The following is a 15,776-nucleotide window of genomic DNA, read 5'->3' on the forward strand; positions in this document are numbered from 1 at the left end:
TAGTCTAATGTGTGAGTTCTAGGAATTTGAAGAAATCTAGTAATTATGTTTGGGAGTATGAAAGTAGCATAATTGTTGCAAGTCCCGGTTACAAAAAGCACTAACGTATAATAGGTGGAAGCTGTGGATAAGTTTCAGTTATTTAGCTACAAATTGTTGGCTTCATAGTTGAGAAAGAAAGCCAAGGGACATGATTTAAAGTTCATTTTTTTCTCTCTTCCATCATATGGATATTTTACTCCTGATGAAGTTGATATTATACCTTAGGGCTACCAGCTATGTTATCTGGGTACTTCTATCATGAAGTCGTACCCCTACTGGACACGTACCTGACACCATAGTTGCGCGATTCCCTAGACCACCCCCCCTCTCGAACCGTCGAACAGTTCATGCGAACCGATTCCCGGTATATTTACGAACCGGTTCCCTCCGATACACGAATTAGTTCCTCAATATTAGTGTACCGCTTACTAAGTATAAGAGGACCGAAGTTGATTTACAAGTCTGTTTTCATGCACATGCACTTGGATTTTTTTATATGTTTTAATAATATTAAAAGTATTCTTTCAGTAAGTGAAAGTTATTCAAAGTTGATAACTAATTCCATATCACTATTTCTTTAACTGATGTTGCTAAGAAGATTTTGTTTCGGCCTATAGTAGCTCTTCAGTTGAGAGAAATTAGAGTAATTATTCCTACATACATAGTGTGAAAAGAAATAGAACAGCAGAAGGGCGGATAAGTTGGTATTCATTCATTCAAACATTCACCTCCTATCACGATTTTGTGAGAATTACAAAGTTGGTCCATATAAAGGATGGGATATGGATCCCAATAATGATAACTTGGAGGACTCTTCAAGTAAGTTAGAAGAGATGGAATTATTTGGACTCGGAATTAGCATAAGATGCATTTGATGTTAAGGGAAAGAAAGTTACAAAATAAAAAAAATTATTAAGAGGCTGTCTAATATTTAATATTTTAAGTTGTATGTATTCAGAAACTATAAAAATGAAGTAGTTAAGTATTTTGTATGAAAGAAACATTGAAATGCATAATTAGTTTTCTAGTTTCTAATTTCCTACTATACACTTTGAAAAATGATAAGCATCCCCAAAAATAATTACATCGTATCCTATATCGAACTTGCGTATCGAAGCAAGCTACCCCATGTTGAATCCAAATTTTCAAAGTCTCGAATTGCGTACCCGAATTCATACGACGACCCGCTATGTACTGCGAACTATGTAACTATGCCTGACACTTTCCCGTACCCAAATTTCATGGACACTCCTTGATATATACATAAATTCATGCGGACATGTGCTCAATTACATGATATATAGTTTAATTTAAAACACTTGCAATACTCTTCTTGGATGTATATCCTACACTTTATATCTATTTCTTGAAACTAGTTAGATATGGGTCAGGTTTTATTCAGTCCATGCGGTGATACCCAAGTTAACTATGATTTAAGATAGTCGCTTGAGTGTCTAATTAAAATACGAGCAGTTTCTAATTTATAATAATCAACATAATACAAGAACCTATAAATGTGATAGGACTTCTAATTCTAATAACACTTTTAATTCTAGTAACACGTGAATTTAAAATCTCATGCAGATTTATTAACTTTAATACATATATGTAGTCGTGTCCTCGTACTCTATATTTTACAAATTTGCCATGTTCCGTACCCGTACCAGTACCCATACCCGTACCCGTTTCCATGCAACATAGGCTGCCAAAATACTGACTTGGCAGAATTCTGCTACTCACTTTACAGTTAAAACTTTGTTAAGAAAATTGACCGAGTTAAATCAACATCAAATTCGACTACCAAACCTTGTTGTAAAAATAATTCATTATCTTATTTGAAACTAATTGCTTACCACCGCGTACAGACCACTCTATGCCCAATTTCTAAGCAAGATGATATTTTTACCCAAGACAGGCAACCTGTAATTTCTATGGTGGAATTTTCTTCTATGTTAACAAATTCTTTTCTTTTTACCCTTTCGCAAATTCAATTCCTGGATATTCTGATAATTCGAAAGGAATCCACATCCATAACTTTGAAATACTAACATGTTACTTGAGTGGAATAAAAGGGGGAAGGAAAATGAGATTAATATATAAAAAAATATTTCACTCAAATAATTGAGGAAAGTGTATCACCTGCTATTTCCCCTGCAGCAGAATATGCTAACTGCTCAAGTACCTCTTCAGACTGATGAGGTTCATTCTGTAAGGACCCTTTTGAAGCCATTTTATGTATTTTGTTCATCTGAACTCCCCCTTCCGACGTATCACTGCTTGCGTCAATATCCTTTTCCACTAATGACCAGACTCCCTGAATAGTAGCAGAGAATTGAAGCATGCATTTCTCTTCTGTAGGATCAACTAGAAAAACAGCAATTTTGGAAACCGGCCATGTCTCTATATCTGGAGCATCCTTTGATGTATCTAACCCTATACAAATATTGCAAGCACTGATGACCGACTTCTCAGTGATCGAAAGCATGCTGCTAGGACTTTCAGCATCCTCTCGAGATATATGCATATATCTCATGTACACTGATAGCCCTGGTTGGGCGGTACAGGAAACTTTGCATAAGGTTTTAAAACCAAGAACCTCAAGTTTTGGGAACTGCTTTTGGAGATAATAATTATAGAGTATCACTACTGCGTGCATCTGCAAAACAATATCATGCAGTTAAACAACAAAATAACGATTAAAAATAATAACTATATGAATTATCAGGAAAAAGAGTTAATACATACAAGATAGGGTTATAACGCTTGAAAGCAATATGAATTCGTAACATGAAAAAGGAATATATTGATGTCTATAAGGTACGGGGAAAATAGTGAGAACTCAAAGAATCAAAGACATGTCAGAAATCAAACTAGTGTGTTCGAATGCGTGCACATGTACACACACATGTACATGCCCATAATAAATGTGTGTGCGTCTATCAGTAGGGTTACAAACTTACAATACACATAAGGTGTAAGTGTAACTAACTTAGTTACACACACCTACAAAAATACAATTCGCTTGTCTATAATGTTAATTTGAACCATCCATTGTTATCTACATGCCACCAAATCCAAGTGGATCGAAAATCACGTGATTTGGAGTTTTCTATCCTATAATTCTTGCAACTCAAGGTAACTGATTTTTTGGGCCGCTATAGATATATATTTCCACGACATGTATAGACTACAAACACATAATGTGATATTTGATCTCAATAAATTATATAATGTATATAGATCTTAATGAACAGTGAGGATCATTAAGATTGATGTCAAACACGTATGTTCATAGGTGTGTAATTAAATTAGTTAAACCCAATGTGTATTGTAAGTATGTACGAAAGTCGGTCTAGAGTAACACACCAGTTCTTGGCTGGTGTCTTTTCCAACATGGAGCAATCCAAACCTCCAACTCCAAAATATAGGAAGATGATCTGGAGATCGACAGTCGTGGATCGTGCCACATCACTGACACTCCAGCCTAGTATTAGTGTGTCATTCCAGGCCATTATCTGAACTAGGCTGAAGTTTTAAATATTTAAATTATGTAAATAATTCTAAACTGAAGTGTTCTTTGCTTGTAACTAGAATGAAAGAGACTTCATGTATGGAGGACTCAGTAACTATAATGTAATTTTCCTCAAGGAAATACCCAGAGACTAGTAAAAACATATTGCAGTATTCTTTAGAATTATTGAATCCCACTGTTCATCAGAATGCTCTTTGTGATAAAAAAAATTCATCATTTCAAAGATTCTTTATTATCCAGTTTGGCTTATTACCATGTTCAGTAAGTATTAAAGACAGGCAAAAACAGGAAGTCTGATAGAATAAAACCCATATCATCTTCCCTTAACATGACATGTTAATAGAGAAAGATATATCCCAATGCATCTCAACACAAGAAAAGAAAATGTCAGAAAATTAAACAGCTTCTGAAGTCTAAGAGTCATGATATCAATCTCCATGTATTTAAATTCTATATCAAGTATTGTCGAATAAAAGCCATTTCTTATTGAATTTATGCTGTTAGAAAAACATAACAGCACCTAATATAGAGGAAATCATCACCATCCATAATTTTTTTTAAATCTAAAGTGAATAAAAAATTGAAATTATGACCAAAATAAAATTCTCACTTGATTTCGTCAAAAGTAACATAGGGACAGATCCTTATATGAGTGTAATATAGAAATAGAACCTACTAAGTCATCAAACTTCCTTCCAAGCATTACAGATCCAAAATATTATCATCTCCATCTAAACTGATTAGCTTATAGTGTGTTTGTGTGTGTGTGTGGTGGGTTGTGTGCAATTAAGATATCACAATGCAACTAAGTGTTGCTTCACATTCAGGAAAGTTTCCTCTCATTAAGTGCTGCAATTTCATTTAAACATTTAAAATAGTTGTATTGTTCAAGTAAAAGAAATAATGAAACCAAATTTTGAAATATTAACATATTGCCCTGCAAAATCAAAATAACGTCAACTCAATTCCTCTTCCATTGAAATTTCTGTGAATCAATAGAATGACATGAAGGGAACTCACACTTAAACTTGATTAACTTTGAAGAGAATATGAACTTTATTAATAAGGAGTTACCAGATAATTAAAGTTGCAACAACTGAACAAAGCATGTGTTAATGAAACCTAACATTAAAAGAGATGAATGTAAGAGTGGGGGTGGGGGTGGGGGATGTTCATATTCGTCCTGACATTACAAGACCCTACTGACATTAATTGTAGGCGTCAAAAATTACATATACGTTCCCGCACATAGTTCGAAACAGAGAGAAGACGATGAACACTATTATCCGAGTCAGAGAGGATTATCCAAGTCAAAGAAAATCATCTGATGCTGTAAAAAGAAGCGAAAGAACGCACGTGAAACGTCAAAATGTGTGAAACGACGAAGCAAATACAATCAAGATGGCTCAAGGTGGCTTGCACACGTGCGGGTCATGCTAGAGTGATCCGCACGAAGAAGTAAAATTTTAACCATCATGAGATTTGAATCTGAAAAATCTCAAAAGACAAATTTATAGCTCTCTTCGTCAGCTTTCTAACGCATCTTGAATCACTTCATTCCGAGGTCGGACGAGAGAATTAAAGTCAAAATACCGAAAACGGTACAAACTATCTCGGAGAATCCGAGTCACCTCAAAGTGACTCGGAAATTCCAAGTCACTTCGAAGTGACTCGCGCCCAGGTCATCTCCCGATGTGTTTTCTGATAAGATTGGCTTCTAGAACTCCTTAGGGTCATCCATAAACATGTGGGGTTATCCTTAAACGTGTGGAAACTGTTACACAACCGAAAACCCACCTAAATGGATAATAACGGTTGTTCTTCATCCTATCCACAACCCGACATTTAAAATCTATAAATACACCCCTAGCACCCTCATAAAGACAGATCTGAAGGGAGCCACGAATTTCAGAGGAGCTAGTACGAGGTTCTGACGAATTTGAGCGAGGCTAGCGAGATCTTGACAAATTCATGTGCATAAATAGTGGATTTCGAGAGATCTGAAGCTCGTTCCACCATTCCTTGAGATCAAACTTGGTTTTGATCTCGATAAGAGTCGTAATCTCACTCCGTTGAGATTATCACTTCTGCAATTGTTTTCTTTGTGAAGCAAGAACATTGAATTCTCGTTCTGTCAACCGGATCTGATCCGCGACGGTCCACGGACTAATGCATCCCCGGGTGATAAACGTCCTCTGCGTGTGTTTCTAGAGAGTTGTATTTTTATTTTTTTATTCGTGTAAGAAAAGTCTTATAAAAAGACTAACTCTTTTGAACTTGTTGTAAACGATTGAAGTTGTAATGAGTTCCATGAATAAACTAACTTTCGACGCAAACACACTGACGACCATAGTGGGAGTCAACAGTCTCGTTACAGAGACTGTCATATCGTAACCGAAGATTAAGATCCCGGTTGATTCGGTGGTTGAGTACGAGTTCGACGAAACTGAGTTCGAGGAATATTTCTCCTCGTCTTCATCAAAATCCTACTCCCTGCAAATGTAGAAATATATTATCTTTGAAGGAGGTGTACTCACTGATGAAGGCTACAAGTGACTCCTCTCCAATTAAGGAGTTATCTAATCAAAGTACGCCAACTCTGACGAAGAGAGCTCGTCAGAAGCGACGCCAACGTCAAGCTCGTCAAATCGCCAAGGCATTGGAACAAGTCGACGAGGTTCGATATTACGCAAACTTGGAGTCCAGGAGACATCAAGCAACCGAATCACTTCAACAGTGGCTGACAAATCCTCCAAGCCATCGACGGAAGAATGGATCCTTGTCAAAAGGAATCGTTCAACCCAGAAAGAACGTATCTAAAGGCGTCGTGCACGTGCCGCACATGCTCGCACCCTTTTGTGAAAGACACAAGGCACGAAGAAGGAAGAGGTGACCAAAAAACCACCAAGACCACGCCAAGTCTGGAGACCAAAGTCCAAAACGGCACAAAAAATAACTCCGACAGTGGCCGAAAAGATCAGAAGTCCCGAGCCAGTTCAGGGTGACTCGCGCCAAGCCCGAGTCATCTCAAGGTGTCTCGCGCCTAATTTGCCTCCCGTAGCCGTTTCTCCGCTTCCGTCAAACCTCGTTCCTGTTTCAGTTGATCCCGTACCTCCGGAGAAGTCTCACAGCAGTGTTGACCTGTCGAAATTTAAGGCTACGATAGCGGACCGTCTTGGTCCTTCGGACAAAGATCGAGACAAAACTCCTGTGAACAAAACCCGAGTAGTTCCTCAAGCTGGGGGTCGTACAAACACTCTCGTCAAGCTAAAGACCGCTCAAAGGTGTCCAGCCGCCTCCAAACAAACCAGAGCACCTCATTGTACATGTTCATGTGCCTTGCACAAGAGGACTCCTAACATCGATCGCCTGGGGGTTCGTATTGAAACCCAGGAGCCCGTTAAGGTTCCACGCTCGCAAGGGGGTGGCCCTAAACGTGTAACTCGTGATCGTTCAAAGACGACAACAAATCGTCCCGAGAATATTAACAAGGTTCTTCATCCCCAAAAGAAGACGTGTCCGTCAAAAGACAATGTTATATTTGGGACATCACACCAAGCGATAGATTACTCCAATGAGCTGCACCATCAGGCTGGGGGTGTGAACAAATCCCAAAAAGAGGGTGTCTGAGAAACCAGCTTTCATTGTCCATGCGGGTGATCTATCAGGGCAGTATTAGCAAAATGTAGCTGCCCCAGGATCATTTCACAAAGGGTCTCAGTATTTGAAAAACTTTTCACCGAAGCTTCAAAACCCAAGCCAAGACGTTTCCATGAGAGAATCCACCGTCCAGAATGATGAATTCCCTGAAATCACCATCAACATGGTTGACAAAAGAAGTCTGCGATTGCTTCAAACGGCTGTAATCTCGACTTTTCTCCTGGAAGAAAAGTCAATTCAGGGATAGCCCAACGAATATCTCGGCTCCAGCTAGAAACCATCGGACATAGGGATTACCAGAGGATGCATGAAGGACTGCTTCGAAAGACGAACTGTATGATACTTGCTTGACAATCGCCTCCAACGATACAATATCTAACATAGGGGAAGCAAGAGAGTCATTCACAATCACTCCCGACCTAGTGGCTCAAATGCTTCAAAAGGCTTTAGCTCGACAATGAGAGGAACTTAGAGTTGAAATGAAAATGAAGATGGAGTTGACCATGCAGCAGATGAGAGAGTTACAGGCTCACGATTTTAACCACTACCTGAGTCTAGTTAGCGGGCTGAATCCAGTCGCCGCACTCAGAATGTCGCAGTTGATAGCGATCTAGAAATGGACGAAGTCATCATGGCTGACGTACCCCTCAAAAATATTAGGGGTGGCCCAATCGCATCCATTAATAACACTAGGGGTGGTTCAATTGCACCCCTCAATATCGCTGGGATGGTACAATTGATCTTTCTCGACATTCTCCAAAGAAATGCGACCGAGGACAACAAGATGATGCAGGAGCTGGAAGATAAGGTCAACGTCTTGCTATCGACTTAAGAGGTAAAGAGGACCAGCATTCTGTGTCCATATCCAAGAGAGTGAGATTCAATCCCGTACCCCGTAAAGTTCAATCTAATTAACTTCACGCCGTTTGACGGGAAAAATTCACCCACTCAGTACCTAATTTATTTCAAGTCCCACCTGAGAGTGATCTCCGGGAACGAACCCCTGATGATTCAGTCATTCGTGGGCACCCTTCGCGGGACGACCTTTGATTGGTATCGACGTCTCAAGCCGGGGAGCATCAACTACTGGGACCACATGAAAAGCTCGTTCCTCAAAAAAAATTTCGACGATGACACCAAAGTGTCAATCGGAGCTCTTCTGGATGAGAAGCAGAAGGACGGTGAGTCAGTTGACAGTTTTGTCAAACGCTTCAGTAACAAGACAATGAATTGCAGAGATCCTGTCACAGAAGAGTTCATCTTACAGACATGTCACAACAAGCTTTCTATCGATGTCCTAGAAGCCTTGGGGGTCGTACCATCTAAAATTTAAAAAGAGTTAAAACTGCACGGTGAACAGGCCGAACGTTTTCTCAAAAGAAAGAAAGCCGAAAGAGATCAACCGACGGCTAAAACACCTGCAACTGCTGTCGATATTCATCAACAGCAACCTTGGAGGCAACAAGGGACTCTTAATCCGAAGTTCCAGGAGGAGCATTCTTTTGAAGATGATGAAATTACAGTCATCTTCAAGTACGTCCTCACCAACAACAAAATCAAGCTACCACCGATTACAAATCATGAGGAAGCAAACAAGATTTCGGATCCGAAGTATTATGCATATCACAGGAGGTGTCATCACCCCATCAAGGCTTGTATTACTCTGAAAAATAGCATTCAATCCTTGGTTAACGCCGTTATCATGATGGCAAAATAAGCTAAATGAGAACGAAATCCTCCAACAGGTATATGAGATTAAACTGCTCTCATACTTCAACGGGTATACGAGTATAAACTATTTCCCCAACCTCCAACGGGTATATGAGAATAAACTGCTTCCTTTATTTTTAACGTGAAGTTCCTAGAGAATATTACACATAATATTCTTAAGGATAACCCGAGATCGAAGGATTGTTCAAATCTACGCCCAACACGCGTTGTCGGGTAGCCTATTCCCGTAACAGTGACAAAATCTATGTATTTAATATCATAACACTAAGTCTAAGAGAGTTAACTCTTTTAGAATAACGTTACATGCGAAATGGACTTAGACAATCTGCATGCTAGCCCGACTCAAACGATAGTCGGTAGAAACTTATCAAATCCGTTGATGACCAAGATTATCGATAGCGGATAGCGTTACGTAGCGGTGAGACATCACTAAGGCTATTTGGAGTTATTATGGCAAAATAACGGTAAAAAACGCTTAGTCAAATAGCGGTCTAATTTAGATATATGTAAATACTAAATACTAAAAAAAGATTAAAGAAAAATCTAAAAAAATCTAAAAGTACATATTTAATGATTTAAAGAGATCCTAAATATGTAATAGACATGTAACAATCATATAATAGCGAAGATGATTAAGAGAGTCAAAAAGTCGTCTTCGAGAAAAAGAGCGGAGTAGTGAGAGGATGTCTTAAAAGGAGCTCACGGTGAAGGAGGTGAGAGGAAGAACTGAGATAAGTACCAGAGGTTATGAGAGGTGGTGAGAGTATGCCGAAAATCACAAGAGACAATGGAATGCAATGGTCAAGGGTCGAGTTTAATTTTTAAAAAATAAACCTCAAACCGCATTTAAATAGCAGTCAAAAAGCGGATTTTGTATGCAATCGCCCACTATTTACCATTATAGCACACTATTGACTGCTTTTGTGAACGAAAAACACATATTCCACAATGTCACCGTTATTGGACGATAGCGTTAACAGCGATAGCGTAGCGGTAAGGAACCACTAACGCTATTAGCGTCGCTATTGCGGGGCTATTTATCGTTATTTGTAACAGTGTTAATGACTGAGGGTTTGCTAAAAATCCTATAAGTACGATAGCCACTGACGCACCAGCTTCATCAGTTGGTCTCGTGATTTAAGCATCCAGGAAAACATCAATTCTAGCCAAAGCCTCCATAAGGAACCTTTAAAGCATTCATAATGGTAGTCGTATCAGCTCCAATAGCTGATCCTACAATAAAAACTCCCCTATGGTTAAGCAAATAACTAGCGGGACGTAAGGGAAAGATTCATACCTGCAGATTAACCAGCATCAACAGTTGGTCCTGTAACCTCTACACTTGGGCCTGTCACGCGTTACAACACCGGTCGAGCTTAAACTGTATAGACTCCAGTAAACGTACGAGTATAAACTGTGTTAACGCTAGGCAACACGTTACAATGAAGGTCAATGCCGATCAACGCAGCGATAGATTCGCCAAAATAAGGCTCAGAAAAATTCCAGGTCAAAAGATAATCCCCGGGAGTTCAATCGTGATTCAGACACGAATTCCCAACGAAGATGATCAGTTCAACGTCGATCCAGAAACACGAGCTAATTTAGAAACCAACACTCCAGTTCCAATTCAAGATTTCGATAACGATCAGACGATAAATGCAACACCGGGAGAATTTCAGCTATTCGACAAAATACTGAATAGACTAAAAGATGAAGAAGTCTAAGAATTGAAGGCTGGGTCTATCATACCCAAAGTATTTTAGGCTACTCTATAAAAGAATGAGCCTAAAATACTTTGGAGAAGGTATTTGTAGGCGTTAAAAATTATCTATAGGTTCTTGCACGTAGTTCGAAACAGAAAGAAGACGATGAACGCTATTATCCGAGTCAGAGAGGATTATCCAAGTCAAAGAAGATCATCCGATGCTGTAAAAAAAGCGAAGGAACGCACGTGAAATGTCGAAATATGTGAAACGACGAAACAAATACAATCAGGAGGGCTCAAGGTGGCTTGCACACGTGCGGGTCACTCTAGACTGATCCGCACGAAGAAGTAAAATTTTGACCATGATAAGATTTGAATCTGAAAAATCTCAAAAGACAAAAGTTGTAGCTCTCTTCGTCAGCTTTCCAGCGTATTTTGAATCACTTTATTCCGAAGTCGGACGAGAGAATTAAAGTCAAAATACCAAAGACAGTACAAACTGTCTCGGAGAATCCGAGTCACCTCAAAGTGACTCGGAAATTCCGAGTCACCTCAAAGTGACTCGAAAATTCCGAGTCACTTCGAAGTGACTCGCGCCCAGGTCAGCTCCCTATGTGTTTTCTGATAAGATTGGCTTCTAGAACTCCTTGGGGTGATCCATAAACATGTGAGGTTATCCTTAAACGTGTGGAAACTATTACACAACTGAAACCCACCTAAACGGATAATAACGGTTGTTCTTCGGTCCTATCCACAAACACGACATTTAAAATCTATAAATACACCCCTAGCACCCTCATAAAGGCAGATTTGAAGAAAGCCACGAATTTCAGAGAAGCTAGGGTGAGGTTTTGACGAATTTGAGAGGCTAACGAGCTCTTGGCGAATTCATGTGCATAAAGAGTGGATTTCGAGAGATCTAAAACCCGTTCCACCATTCCTTGAGATCAAACTTGGTTTTGATCTCGAGAAGAGTTGTAATCTCACTTTGTTGAGATTATCACTTCTACGATTGTTTCCTTTAGAAAGCAAGAGCATTGAATTCTCGTTCTGTCAACCGAATCTGATCCGTGACAGTCCACGGACTAACACGTCCCCGGCACAGGCAAAGATCTCACGCAAGCAGCGGGTGATAAACATCCTCTGCGTGTGTTTCTAGATAGTTGTATTTTTAGTTTTTTTTATTCGTGTAAGAAAAGTCTTATAAAAAGACTAACTCTTTTGAACTTGTTGTAAACGATTAAAGTTGTAATGAGTTTCATGAATAAACCAACTTTCGACGCAAACATTAATGATCTTCTCTTTTATTTAGTCATAGTGTTGATTAAACTAAAGAAGTTTTGTGATGATGAAAATAAAAAGTGATCTTGAAATCTAGGACCTAGTTTTGTTCTAATTGGACCATTATCATGCGCAGAACGAACACAACTGAAAATTTCCAGAGGCAAATGTAAAGGATCAGACTTTCCATAATGGAACATGTATGGGCTCTTGCTCTCAAGGGCTAAGGAAGCTATGTTGTTAAGGGAGAAAGGGAAATAATCAACCGATAATAACTGTGTGATGAGAATAATGAGGTGGTGTTGTATTGAGAATAATGAGGTGGTGTTGTAATGAATATTTATGGATTGTTTTCTCTTGTGTTGAATACATGTAGAATTTCTTTTCATGATACCATTGACAAATATGAATCTCATAGGATTTCTTTCTCATAATGTGCTTGAGTAGGATTATTCAAATCCCAAGCTCTTTTCAATTAGAATTCAATTCCACTTATCTTGTCTTTATGAACAAGTTTCCAATCCAAATTAAACTAGAAATTTAGGATTTGACTTGAATTGCTTCAATTATGCCATATTCAATAGATGGATAATCGGCCTACAACCTAGCTGGGCCAAGGCACAAGGCTAGCCATCCCTTAGTTTGCTAAATTGTGTTACCTATTCTGTTTTAACACGGTCTTAACTCACCCGGCAGCTGTGACCTACGAAAGTTGAAAGTAGTGCATACAAGTAGGCCCACTTAGTCAAGTTAATTAATTAAATATATTTCTACCGCTTTTAAAATGTATTTTTTAAATATTTTGCAATTATTATTTCGGTATTCTAAGCCTATGTAGAACACGTCATATAAACAACAATTTGGCAAATACTACATTAGTATTCTAATTTCTTTAACCCAGTGTAATACACAATAAATGGGTGAAATACCAATTACCAAATTGATTTATAAACTAACACTACTTTACCACTTTAGCCTAAAAACTGATGTCGACGACAATCTAGCCTAAAAACACGCAAATATGACGACTAGTAAGCTTATCAGGCCAAAAACTTGAATTTTCAATTACTTTAAGCGAAAAATTAAGAATTCTTTATATAGGCCATCAATCTCTCATACTTTTTGGATATACCCCTTCAAGTTTTAAAAGATGTAAAAAGCTTCTCTATCCCTCCCTTCCCACCATCTCCTCTCTCCTCCTTCTCATCATCTCCTCCATTCTTTTCTAGCTCATCCGTTCATCTCCTCCACTCTCTCCCAATGTTATCAATGCACAATGCACAATACAAGGCGTAAAGTATCTTCACGCACATGCGTAATGCACAACGCGATGCACCCGCCTGAGTGAAGCGAGGCGCACACCACGCATAATTTTTCAAGATAAGTAATCAAGCACGAAAAAAGATGTTTATTTATTTTCACATTAAAATATGTCAAGATCAATAATATCTACTATGAAATCACAAAAAATAGGTTTTAAAATCTAATGCTAACACAACCAACATGGAGTGAAGTTCATAAACTTTCAAATAAAAAACTCAAGACTAATATTGAAGCAAAACTTATGGTCCTCAATCGGACTACTATTAAGGCATAACGATTTTATTTTGCCTTTTGGTATGTGTTATGGGTTATCGGGTATAAAGACCCAATTGAAATGTTAAAGAACAAAGCTAGGCGAAGCTATGTCTAGCGTACGCCCTAGTGAAGCACGTGTCACTTACGAGGCGTAGAAGGCGCTACTGCATCAAATGCGAGGCGCTACGCTATTTACCCACATCGTAGGGCGTATGAGGCGCAGTGAGGCGGGTGCCTTTGAAAACACCGCTCTCTCCCTTCTTTTCCATATCTCCACTCTTACCTCATCTATCCCTCTTTCTTCAACCTCACATCTTATTAACTTTCTTTAACTTCTCTCTGAATGTTTGATATTGGGTCTGAGAGAGGAAAAGGAGAAGGATGTTCTCTTAGTAGAATGTTAATGTTGGAGGTTAGAAGTGGGCGGAGCAAGGAGGAAGAGGGAATGAGAGAGAGGAACAGAAAGTGAGAGAAAGAAAGAGGAACAAGGAGAGGGAGTAAGAGAGAGGAAGGGAGGTTGATGATTGGGAGGAGAAGAGAACGGAGGGTGAAGGATAATGTAAGAGTGAGGATATGAGAAAGGAGGGAGAATGAGTGGGAGAGTGGAAGGCAAGTTGAGAATATGGAGAAGAGAATGGAGAAGATGATATGAAGGATGAGGGAAGAGATGGTAGAAAGGGAGGTTTTTTTTTAATAAACTTTAAACTATGCAAAGGGGGAAACGGGGTTAATACGTATGGGAGGTTGAAGGGTTTATATGAAAAAATCTATTAATTTTTCACTTGAAAATTATCTCCAGCAATAGGATAAGCCTATTTGTCGCGATATTCGTTTCTAGACTAGAGTGTCGTGGGCATCAATTTTTAGGCTAGAGCGGTAAAAGCGATATCAGCTTTTAGATCAGTCTGATATTTTAGTCCGCAATAAACATTTGAAGAAATGTAGAAAACAATGTAACACAATGTAAATACCCGCCCCCAAGCTAGGCCCATCCTGCCCCGAGGCTTGTATGGGATGGGTACATGGGTAGACTGGAACCCCTGGCCCACTCTGTCGACCCCACCATGAAGGGTCAGTCCTGTCCTGTTCCGGCGCACCCCATTCCATCCCAGCCCTTCGGACAGGCGGACCACAGGCAGTCCCCGTCCTATTCTCCTGTAGGGAAGCGGGAATCACATTATATATAAAAATACGAAAATGCCCTCCAATCACTATGGACAATGTACAATTCCTTCAAGATCTTTTACTGGGTCCCGCCACCTTCAATCATCAAAGGAACCATTTTTCCAACTCTCGGGACAACTCCAGACAAAATCAAAACAGAACGGGTTCTAACTCGTTCATCACATCGTCGTCGCTCCAAAAACATGAGAAAAAAAACTAAACATTAAGCCTCAACTCCTACAGCATAAAACATAAACCCACAAACAAAAAAGGGTGACGCTACGGACACGCCCTCAGCCACACCACCGACCACAGCCCCTCTCGTTACAGTGCAGGGGCCCACTTGAGATTTTTTTTAAAATCTCAAGTGGGGTCCTCTGCACTGTAGCGAGGTGTGTGGTCGGTGGTGTGGCCGAGGTGTGCCTGTATCATTTTTCAAAAAAAAACTCAAAAAGAGCAAAGCTTTGTAGCAAATCTCAAGAAAGTTACCTGTTTTGCAACATTTTCCTGCTGCTGATCATCAGGCGGCTCATCACCAAAGTCGGTGAGCGGAAGGAGAGGAGCGACGAAATACTCAAGCAGAGCTGCGATCGCCTCCTTCGTCGGCAATGTAGGCGGTGAATCGCTGGACCTCGCCATTACAATTGTTACAGAGAGATGGAGCGATGAATTAGGGTTTTTGTTTGGATTTGAAGAGGCTAGGGTTTTTTCTGTTCATCATCTCATCACGGAAAGTAAAAAAAAAAAGGGCGGAGGTTATTAATGGCTGGGTATTGAGTGTTTGAGGCGCCAATTGAGTAGGGTCAGAGAGAACTTTCCAAAATGAGAAAATATGGAAAGGAGGCAGGGGCTTGTCGGTTTAGGGTGCGTCCATTCGAACAGGAAATAGTTGGAGAAGGGCGCTGAGAGACGGACACGTTAACTTTTACAAGAGAAGTTGCTGTTTGCTGAGTAGGAAATGAGGAGGTTGACAGTTTTGGCAATCTTCATTGGTCGGAACGTCTGTACCTTTTACTTATTATTGTAGTTGCTTGAGTGGGTGGGTTAAGAAATTAAAAAATGTTCCTCTACTGGCATTGATAT

At 39.5% G+C, this 15,776-nt stretch overlaps 1 protein-coding gene across 5 annotated transcripts in view; it reads right to left on the reverse strand.

The window, feature by feature from the left end:
• The window catches only part of LOC109831085, a 55,322-nt gene extending 39,863 nt beyond the window's left edge, over positions 1–15,459 (reverse strand). For 2 of the 5 annotated variants that reach the window (XR_002244426.1, XM_020398426.1), the window contains exons 1-2: positions 15,183–15,459; positions 2,182–2,698 (exon numbers count right to left, since the gene is read on the reverse strand). Coding sequence is in view for 4 of the 5 variants with exons in the window: in XM_020398426.1 (XP_020254015.1) it covers positions 2,182–2,698; positions 15,183–15,332 (667 nt within the window). In the remaining variant the exon portion in view is untranslated. Of the gene's footprint in view, positions 1–2,181; positions 2,699–13,675; positions 14,224–15,182 lie in introns of those variants that run through there. The other 3 variants (XM_020398424.1, XM_020398423.1, XM_020398425.1) reach the window with 2 other exon arrangements.

The sequence above is a fragment of the Asparagus officinalis genome, chromosome 2, assembly GCF_001876935.1.
Source record: "Asparagus officinalis chromosome 2, Aspof.V1, whole genome shotgun sequence".
Taxonomy (NCBI): domain Eukaryota; kingdom Viridiplantae; phylum Streptophyta; class Magnoliopsida; order Asparagales; family Asparagaceae; genus Asparagus; species Asparagus officinalis.